General features: G+C 50.5%; 1 protein-coding gene across 2 annotated transcripts; it reads right to left on the bottom strand.

The window, feature by feature from the left end:
* Positions 1-767: 767 nt before the first annotated feature.
* Positions 768-9,788, bottom strand: LOC6591133 (maternal protein tudor). Of its 2 annotated transcripts, XM_026985942.1 has the most exons (10): positions 9,340-9,788; positions 8,685-9,086; positions 8,093-8,611; positions 7,205-8,032; positions 6,095-7,134; positions 5,191-6,026; positions 4,894-5,125; positions 4,634-4,833; positions 1,027-4,574; positions 768-957 (listed from the first exon to the last, which is right to left on the bottom strand). In XM_026985942.1, the coding sequence occupies exons 2-9, from the start codon at positions 9,060-9,062 to the stop codon at positions 1,042-1,044; spliced, it is 7,566 nt and encodes a 2,521-aa protein (XP_026841743.1). In that variant the 5' UTR covers positions 9,063-9,086; positions 9,340-9,788; the 3' UTR covers positions 768-957; positions 1,027-1,041. The 2 variants fall into 2 exon arrangements, with proteins under 2 accessions (XP_026841743.1, XP_026841742.1); XM_026985941.1 differs by having other exon boundaries at positions 768-4,574.
* Between the last annotated feature and the right edge of the window lie 477 nt (positions 9,789-10,265).

Below are 10,265 nucleotides of genomic sequence, written 5' to 3'. Positions count from 1 at the left end.
ATCAAGGCGCGACTCCCTCTGACAGGCTGATGTCTTGGCCGCATGATCGGGACATGTGAAAAACGCACTGATATTCCACAAATGCATTTCCATGGAACCACAAATCCTATCTGGAGGAAGAACCAAACCTCCCTGCCAAACCGCCAATTGCTACCTGAGAGATCAGGGCAGGTAAGAAATACACAGGTAATGCACCAACACTATTGCTTTCAATCGCGATTTATTTTCTTGCTTTTAATATTTGTTTGTTCACAACATGAAAAAGAAATGGTAGAAAAATATGACATGTGATTAAAGGTTTTAATACATAAACCCACATTCCATTAGTTTTGTATTTTTTTTTTATTTTGTTTACTCTGGTTACCAGTAGATTTTTTTAGTCTTCGATTTTCATGATGCTATCATTTGAATAGATGAAAAGTATAATCCAAAAGCAATATTTGGAAATGAAATCAGGCGATTCTTGAGTTGGTTAATTGAGTAAAGAATAGAGAATAAAGTCCCCCAAGCTGGGGTTTAAATAGTTTTAAAGGAAAAAAAATAAATAATTCCCAGGGGAATGTCCTTCTCCGTGCTCCACTCCAATTCCCCTTTCGTTGATAATGTAAAATGTGTTTACAAAAGGTTGAGCAATTTAAATTAAATCGTTCTGCATTCACCATGCGGCTAACATTCTTTCGTTAGTTCAAATTGTTTCTAAATTTCAATTTTTTTTCAGTTTTTTTAAACATTTTTCGTTTGTTTTTATACGTTTTCTGAGGGTTTTTTCGTTTTTTTTTGTTCGTTTTCTTTCGTTTTTTGTTGGATAACTTTTTTATGTGTTGTTGGTTGATTCATATTCAAATATTTGAAACAAAATTAGCATTCATTTTGGTTTTCCATGAAAAATCAATGAAGCTTCTTGGCTAAACAAAATCGTGAGCTCTCCCTCTAATTGAATAAGTTGGACTCGTTCATCTAAATTAGGTAATACATTGCATTAGATCGGATGCTTTAGCACAACAAATAAATATTTTGTTTTTATACCCGTCCGACTGGGGCTCACTGACTCTCCTGTAGACGGAGCTTCTCGCTGATGCTGGTGCTCTGGTAGAACAGCCTCACGACATGGGTGCAGCTGTCGGCGACTTGGCCCTTGGTGGCCAGAATCTCCACCTGGAATGTCTCGGAGAAGCGAGTGTCGATGAAGCTCTGCAGATCGGCCACATTGCACTTGGCAATGGTGGCGCTCTCCAGCTCGCAGTGCTTGCTGTAGCGCGGCGGCTTTGCCAGTTCCTCGGGCAGCTGGCGGAACTGGTCGGTGACCGCGTTGTTGCCAAAGTCGATGAAGTGCACCTCGCACTTGCCCTCGTCCAGGACCTTGACGATTTGGGCACGATAGAAGACCTCGTCCTCGGGAAACTGGGCCACGCAGACGGCTCCCACTTTCAGGTCGGTAAAGGCGGGCAACTCCTGTTCTGTGTCGAGCAGCTTGTCGGTCATCTGCTCCAGAGCCGGCACATCCACCTCCATTTGCACGTAGAAGGAGGTGGGATCATCGTACTGCACGACAACGCAGTTGTGCAGCTCCACCTGGAGCGGTTTCTGTACACCGGCCACTGTGTTGGTTAGCTCCTGGGCAAAGTCTTTATAGTTGATGCGCAGCTTGGCCAAATGTGGCTTTGTATCGTCCTCGTTCGGCTGTGTGGTTATCTCGTAGACCTCGCCAAAGTGTTGCTCCAGCAGGGCGGCGAATGCCTCTTCTAGCTTGGGATCGGGCACATCCTCAGGTATCTCACTCAGCTGGCAGTGCAGGGCCAGCGGCGGCACATCAACCAGCTGCCGGGGAAGTTGGAAGATCTCCGTGGCTGCCATAGTAATACCGTAGTCAACGAGGAACACCACAAATTCCTTTTCTTTCAGTACGGACTTGATCAAGCATCGATAAAAGCAGGTATCCTCCTCCGAGTATGCCACTCCCATCGCCGCCTCCGCCGCCTCTGCCGCAATATCCAGACTCTTCAGGTTAACTTTGTCCAGGCCCTGCAACGACTTCACAACCAGATCCAGAAGCTGCGAGTTTTTCTTCAGCTGAACGTAGAAGCTCCTGGGCGAGTGGCCGTGCGAGATGATGCACTCGGAGTTCTCGTTGTCCTTCTGGATGAGTTTCAGCTTCGCCTCCACGAGCTTTTGCAGCTGCTCGAAAATGTTCATTCCGTTCTTGTCTTTGATAGTCAATCGGACAATAGGCGGACTAGCTGTCTTGTCGAGTATCTCTGCCACCACAGCACCATCGCAGCTTTCCAAGATATCGTGCAGAGATTCTGTGGTCAAGGATTTGTTCTTTTCAAAGTCGGCGCAAGGCTCGAGGCTATACACCTCGGCCAGGGGCAGAATCGTGGTGAACTCATCGGGCGTCTCGTACAGCGCATCATCGACCTCTATAACCATGCCAAAGTCGATTAGGAAGACGCGATACTTGTTGTCCAGCAGTTCCAGGATTCGCCCGCGATAGAAGTCCTTATCATCTTTACACTGAACCACGCACAGTTCGCCCAAGTGTCCCTTGTCCTTCTTTGGCTGCAATTTGCCTGCGTTGAGCTTTGTGCAGATGCTATCTGCCAGGGCATGCTTCTCGGCCAACTGCAGGTATATTTGGGAAGCGCTTTTCACTTGGGTGATGGTGGCTTTGGTTGTGGCAGTAGAACCGGAACTAAAACCTGCCAGGGATGACGTTGGCTCCCTTTTCGGGCACAGCGGTAGCAGACGGTCAATGATGTTCTCCTCGTCGAGCATCAGATTGATGGTGACATGATCCGCGCCTGGCTTCAGCAGCTGCGTAGTGAAGACCAGCTCCCCCTCGCCAGTGAGCTCGGCAAACTTGGCTTCAGCCTCCTCGGACCAGGCAGTGTGCGTCAAGGGCAGCTGCAGCGAACACTTCTTGGAGAGGCTGGGCAGTTTGGCGATCTCCTCGGAGACCTTCAGGCACTTGGTGGTGGTCGAGGTGTTGCCGTAGTCAATGAACAGCACTTCGTAGCGGGAGTCGGGCAGCTGCTTGAGCAGCTCGGCACGATACCACAGCTCATCGTCCTCGAAGAGAGCTGCAACGATGGCTCCCTTCTCGAAGCGCTCCAGGGGCTCGAGGGTCTTCTCATTGTCGCGCAAATACATCTCGATCAGCTCCAGGGCCTTCGAGTCGCGCTCCAGCTGGATGTAGAAGTCACGGATGGCGTTCACGTGCGAGATGTAGCAAGTGCAGCCGCTGGCCACATACTCGAGGGGCTTGGCGTAGCCGTCGGCAATCAGCTTCTTGGCCACGTCCTCGTCATCGATGTACAGCCGAACATAGCTGATCGTCTTGTAGTCTCCCCGGGAGAGATACTCGTAGCGCAGTATCTTGGAGTAGGACTCGTTGAATATACCATTCGCCGCATCCACCCAATCGCGTGTGTTCTTGGGGGCAATGGGCAGGGCACAGGGCAAGCAGAAAGGATCCATGTGGCCAAACATGCTCTGCTTTATGTCCGTGGTGTCCGAGACGCAATCCGTGTTACCGAAATCTATGAACAGCAGGACCATTAGCTCGGCATCAAGGATCTTGGCGCGATACCAGCACTTATCGACGGAGTAGAGGGAAACGCAATCGGTTCCGTCGACGACATTCTCCAGCGGTGGCAGCGAGGGCGACACAATCTGCAGGTTCTCCTGCATACGATTCAGCTTCTCCAGCTGATCGACGGGATGCACAAAGAAGTGGGCAGGATTGTCGCAATGGCTGAGCACAACCGTTTCCATACCCTTGTAGGGGTCCTCCTCTGGCTGTGCAGGTGGCTGTGGCGGCTCCTCGGCTTGCACTATCGTATTGACTGGCTCCTTTGCTTTGCTTACAGACGGAGCTGGTTCTGGGGAGCTTGGCTTGGATGGTTCTGCCACTGCAACTGGTTCAACAGCTACAATTTGTGCCACAGGAACGGGAGGCACGGCTGCAGACGGCTCCTTCTTCCTTGGCTCTTTGTCGTTTTGTGGCTTTTTGGCCTTTGGCGAGGCATTTGCCGAGCTTGACTTGCTGCGGCTCTCCTTGCTGCGCTTGTCCTCCTCATCGTCCATGGTCAGGTCCACGGTTTCGATGTACTCGTAGGTGGGACTCTTGCCCTTATCCAACTGCTTGCGCATGTAGTCCAGATCCAGATGGGAGGCCACAAGTTTTTCTGCCTTCAGCCGCTCCGACACGTTCTGATTGTCGCCCGTGATGACATTGCCAATGAGGTGATTGCGGCGAACCTCGATTGGCTGAATGGTGACCACCTGCTCCTCCAGCAACTCTGCAAGACGGCTCTTTAGTTTTGCCTCATTGCTCGGTCGGCCCAGGGGTAAATTGATCTCTACAGCGAATCCACTGGGGTTCGCATAGAATCTGTCGTCCAATGCCTTGATATCCTGGCGATTCAGCTCCTCCGTGTTGCCGTAATCAACGTAGAACACCTCAGTGCGAGGCGCATTCAAATCGTTGGCCACAATACGTGCTCTATACCAGTTCCCATCCGATCCCCGGGCGGCACAGATCTGCCCCTGTTTGAACTTGATTAGCGAGTCACCTAGAGAGAAGGGCCAAAGTTGAGGGATTATGTTCGAGTTCCTTATGGGGATTACTTGCCTTTGGCCTCGTAAAACTCGTACATTTCGTCGAGCAGCGTCTGCACTGCCGATTCGATGGCCAGGGGCTGTACAAACACGCGGTATGGCTTGGCAGCGTAGACAACTAGCGCCTTGAAGCTGCTGAGAACCACGGGATAGCTGCAGACGAAGGCTTTGCGGTCTTCCTTGAATAGCGGCATTACGGGGCGCAGATGAATACTGCACAAAAGAATGGAATAGGTTAGATCCTGACTCGACAATTGATTGGCCACAATTTACATATTGTTCTCACAGACGTGCTTCACATTTAAGGCATAGGATTTGCCCTCGTAGTACTCCTTGAAGCGCCGGGCCATATCGGGGTTTGACTTGACGAACTTGGTATCATCGTAACTGCAGAGGAAACTCACATCGTGGCAGTAGTCCAGCTGTATCTTGAAGTTGGTCATATCCCGAACGGAGGTAAACTTTCCGCGCACCTGCTGACCAGCTAGCAGACTCACACGCACCTCTGCAATAGAGAGGAATCGGAGAGGAAGGTTCAGTAGCACTTGACGGGGAAAAAGTAGTCCCTACCTGGCGCCACTTCGGTGAGGAACTTCTCCTTGACCAGCGTATCCCTCAGCGAAGAGCCATTGACATACATGTTGACGGTGTAGGAGCAGCTGCTGTTTGAGTTGCTGATCTGCTGCTTGGACAAGAACTCGCACTCGACTCTGGCATTGACCGGCACAAACTTCTCCATGCGATCCACAATGTACAAGTTATCGTAGTTGGTCACCACGCTATGGAAACTGCAGCGATGGACCAGGCAGGGGGCATTGGCGAACCGCTGCTCCAGCTGCCAGACATCCTCGGAGGTGACGGTGATCAGGCTGCCCGTGTCCACGCAGAAGACACGATACTTGCGCATCATATGGTTGCAAGCGGTGACCGTGCCCCGGAGGATGGCATTGTCTCTGCGCTGACGCACCACCACTGTGGAGCCGACCTTCAGCTGGAGTGGCTGGTGTGACTTTTGACGATAGAATTGTCTCATTTCGCGCAGCAGACCGTCGTATTTGGCTGCCGCCGACTTTGTCACAACATAAAACTGGAATGGCGATACCCACCAGGACAAGCTGACGGCCTCCTTTCCAGTGGTTTTCATGTCCTGCAGGGAGTATGCCCTGTCCAGGGGCACATACTTTTCAGACTTGCCGGCCACTGCCGATTCGCTGGCAGAGCTCGCGCCACTCTCCACGCCGCTGGAGCGCTTGGAGGAGATGCTGCCGCCATCCAAAGTGGACTTCTGTCTTTGAGGATTCTGTGCAAAGCCCTGGGGGGCATTCTGTGAACGCTGATTGGGCTGATTACGTTGCTGCTGCGAAGACTGTGCCTCCTTGCGCGGCGACTGACTGTTGCTGAAGCGTCTGCCAAAGACCGAATGCACCGAATTAATAATGCGACGACGAGTCATGAAAACCAAGCACCTACTCACCTGTTTTTATTTGCCTCTGAGTTTCCATTCAGCAGCCGCGGCGACTGTGTCTGACTGCGTCCGTTCTGTCGGCTGCCCTTGCGTGGCGAACTTCCGGCACTGTTGTGGCTGCCTGTGCTCTGGCTGTCAAAGTTGGAGTCCAAGTTACGCTCGATTTTCTGCAGCTGCTGGGGATGCTTGCTATCCTTCGAGTTGGCCGACGTTGAGCTGCGTTTGTCCCAGTCACTGGAACTCTTGCCTCGGACTGTCTGCTGCTGCTGCTGCAGTAGTTGTGGCAATGGCTGTTTCTGCTGCTGATGCTGTTGGCGTTCCTCGCTCTCCACGATACTGGTGGAGTTGAGAATTAGGTCCTTGTCCAATTCGGAGGAGACCACAGACTCGGCCCGCGTGGTATTGCCATTGAATTGACCCTTCTCCAGCGATAGGTACTTGTCAAAGGGCATGGACAGCTTGTACAGCTTCTTCATGACGTTCAAGTTCTTGGCGAGAAGATTTACAACATTCAGGCCGTCTGGCTCGATGCGAAAGACGCGCACATTGAAGGTGCGACGTCGGATGTTCGACTCTTCGGCCAGCATTTCGAACTGGTCGGTGATTTTATCCTGGCCCAGCTCGCTTTGCTCGAAGCCCTTCAGGCAGCACTTGATAGCCTGGCGGGGCATCTTCAGATGCTCCTTGGCAATGTGCCCGATCAGATGGCGCTTCACCGTCTGCTCGTAGCCGAAGTCCACGTGCCGCACAATTACAGAGTCATCGACACGCAGGATCTCTGCACGATACCACTCCTGATCGCATTTGACGATGCAGGGGGCACCCAGGGTGAGTTTGTCGGGTACCTTCTGGTTGATGTTGTAGTACGTGAACATATTATCCATCAGCACTTGAAACTGCGCGATGTTGGCCACCTTCTGCACGTAGAAGTTGCTGGGCGAGTCAATATAGCGGATTTCCACCTCGTCGTCGTTTACCAGATGGTCCGCCTTTTCGTATTCCTGAAGCGAGCTCTTCTGCTGCTTCAGCTCTGCCAGTATATTCCTGCCCTGAAATGGAGAAACTCCTTAACGTTAGTTGTGGTTCATTGAAATGGCACACTCATTCGTTCCGACTCACTCTAAAGCTGTCTAAGAGATGACAGGTCTGCATCGAACCCACACTCTCAGGCTGCTGCACCGTCAATTGGAAGTCCTTATACAGAGCCGAGTTCTTGAAGATCTGCTTCATGCTCTCGTCAATGGGTTCGATCTCCTTGATTCCGGCCAGGGCGAAGCGGTAGGCAAATGGCTTGATCTGCAGCAGCTCCGTGGGTATTTGGTAGACATCTTTCGATGGCAGCACTTCCGAGTTTCCGTAGTCCACGTAGACAACCCGGAAGCGCTGCTCCTTGATGGAGCTGACCAAGGCACGATAGAAATTGCCATCCTGAGAGAAGCGTGCCACGCAGGCAGAGCCCACCTCAGGTGATTGGGGTAGCGGCTGCAGGCGCATCCTCTCAATCTGCTCCATCATGGCATCCAGCTCTTTGGCGGTGCTCTTCAGCTGCACCCAGAACAGATGCGGTCCGTTCTCCACATAGCTTACGTGCACATCGTAGGTCAGGCCCAGTGTCAGGCTGGTGGTCCTGAAGGCCGGAATGGTGCGCTGCTGTGCTGATGGCCGCTGTACGCTCGCCTGTGGCGGTGGTGGTGTGAAGCGTGCCGGTGCATAAGCCATCGGGGCGTAGCTGCCTGTCGGGTTTTGTGCCTGCATAAACGGCTGCAGCATCACGGCCTTGGGCGCCGGCTTGTTCATACGAACATTATAGTAATTATAGACCTGCTGTTTGGCGTCGACTTTGGGCACATAAGAATCGTTAAAGGAATGGGTCGCCTCATAGTTGGGCTTTTGAGTATTGGCCAGGGATTGAGGTGGCATCTGGCCAAGCGGCGCCATCACATTTGTCTGCAAAGGTCGTGAACATATTCAGATCGGAGATTGGGGGAATAATCTTTAAGTCGTTACCAAATTTGCTAAAGGTTGCTGCTGCTTGGGAGAGTAGTCAGCGGCGGCTGGATTCAGCACACTCAAGGGGGTCGCGGAAACGACGCGTTGCATCTCTAAGCGAGCGGACAGGGAACGCCGAGCAGCCAGCTGCTCACGTGCCACATCCGTGGGAGTTTTAAAGGCACTGCTCGAACTTATTATGTTGTTGTTGTTGTACTCCGTAACTGGCGACTGTGGAGCATCCCTCCACAGCTTTTTGCAGTGATCGAGCATCAGTTGAGTGGCCACCGGAGCTCCAATTTGTTTCTGTTGCACCAGAAACTCAGTCAAATCGAAGTCCTTCCAGCGCACACTGGCAAAGGACTGGCCACAGATCTGGGTGGGATCGATGGTAAGCTGCACGGTCTGGTTTACAATCAATTGATGCACAGTTTCCAGGTCACTCCTGTCCCATTCGGCGCAAATACCGAGCACAATGTACTGTGAGCAGAGAATGGGGATGTTCAGAAGAAGCTTCGGCTGCTTAAGGAACATTAACTGGAAAAGAAAGAACACACGTTAGATATTCTGCTGATACTCGGAGAGGTTCTGGTCGATCGGTGGTACTCACGTCGTGGCTGCTCACAGTACGTCTGAAACCGTAATCGAGATACTCTATCTCGACGTGCATACGCTTGTTTCCATCCGGAGTGGCGCTCAACACACGCACTCGCATGTACTCCGTGTCCCCGGGAGCTGCCCCGTTTGTCTGCTTCAACACGGACACTGTGCCGGGGGTGAGCAGGGCCTGCACCCGCTCGATGGACCATGTGGGCTCGATGGCAAAGCATGTGGGCAGCACATTCTCAATGCGTTTGGTAATCAATAATGCAGCATCGCGATTGATCTGGCCATAGACCTTCAGATAGGGGCCAACGTGATCGAGATGCGTAATGTGCAGGTTCAATATCGAGCTGCTACCTCCGCCAAAATGTGGCTGCCCGTTCATTGTGGCTTCTGTTGGTTTTGTTCGCTGGAAAATATAGTTTCAAGAAATGCAGCTGAGTTAAACAATTTTTTAAAATCTGTGTGTGTTTGCACACAGTCACAATTTTGCAAAAAGTATGCTTTTATAGAAAACATGAAGGGAATGCACCGTTATGTCAAATTTGGCACGGCTTGGCAGCTCTAAAACCTAACTGTGTGTTCAGCTGTGCGTGTGTGAGTCGCCAATTTTTCGGCAAATATATGCAAAAAAAAGAAACTGTTGTTAACAATTAACTTACGTCTTGTCGTCGTCGTTGTCCAAAGCGAAACTATGAAATAACGCCCTGCCCTATGCCGACCGCCAGCCAGGTGGCCAGAGGTACCTCTCCTCCCCACTTCTCTCTCTTTGGAAGTTAATATAGCAAGTCTGCTGCTCTGGTTATTTAATTGGACGGCGTTTAGGGTTTAACAGTTTTCCGTATATGTATGGCTGCGGTTACTGTTGCTTTGCGGTTCGCGGGCGCTGGCGCTCTTCTGGCTGCTTAGTGTGGAAGAAAGTCTCTTGCGAGTGATTAGAAATCGCGATGCACACCCGTTCACGTCTGTGTACAGGTGCAGCGATTGAATGGTTTCAGTCTTTTGAATTTCTTTTAGTCCTCGTAAAATGCCTGCTCTGCAAGCGCAAACTATGTTTAGTGTGATTCGTTGTAGTTATATCATTAGAAAAAAGCAATTAATCAACGCGAAATATTAAATCAAAAAGAAATTATCAACCAACTTTTCCACTTGACAACGACGACCGACAGGGTTGCCACATGACCGCGGATTTAAAATATACCGTCCGACCCTCAGAAATATACCAAAATATACCGTCTCATTTAGAAAATATACCGCAAATATACTGACTTCTATTTTACATATTCCTCGTTTTTGATATTCCGTCGAATATTACTAGCTAGAAAAAGCGCCCAGCTATGCGCACATAATTTTATACAATTAATGAATCTATTTTCCACTTGACTGATCTATTCTAAACACTTGCTTTTATTGGATTTCTAAATACCGTTGAAAATTAAATTTAATAGATTGATGAAATTTACAAAATATACCATTATATACCGATATACCGTAAATATACCGCCTGTAGAATTTTCACCTAAAAAATACTGTAAACGGTCACCCTTTTGCCACAGCACTCAATTCCCAAGAAAAAATACTACTTGTC

The sequence above is a fragment of the Drosophila persimilis genome, unplaced genomic scaffold, assembly GCF_003286085.1.
Source record: "Drosophila persimilis strain 14011-0111.01,24,50 unplaced genomic scaffold, DperRS2 tig00000002-arrow-pilon, whole genome shotgun sequence".
Lineage (NCBI taxonomy): Eukaryota > Metazoa > Arthropoda > Insecta > Diptera > Drosophilidae > Drosophila > Drosophila persimilis.
This window is presented reverse-complemented; position numbering and strand designations above follow the sequence as displayed.

Excerpts from the sequence above, each read along its gene's own strand:
- LOC6591133 (XM_026985941.1), bottom strand. The coding sequence starts at position 9,062 with ATGAACGGGCAGCCACATTTTGGCGGAGGTAGCAGCTCGATATTGAAC. Across the intron at positions 7,135-7,204 it reads ATCTCTTAGACAGCTTTAGA|GGCAGGAATATACTGGCAGA; the intron begins GTGAGTCGGAAC and ends TCTCCATTTCAG. Across the intron at positions 4,834-4,893 it reads CACGTCTGTGAGAACAATAT|TATTCATCTGCGCCCCGTAA; the intron begins GTAAATTGTGGC and ends TCTTTTGTGCAG.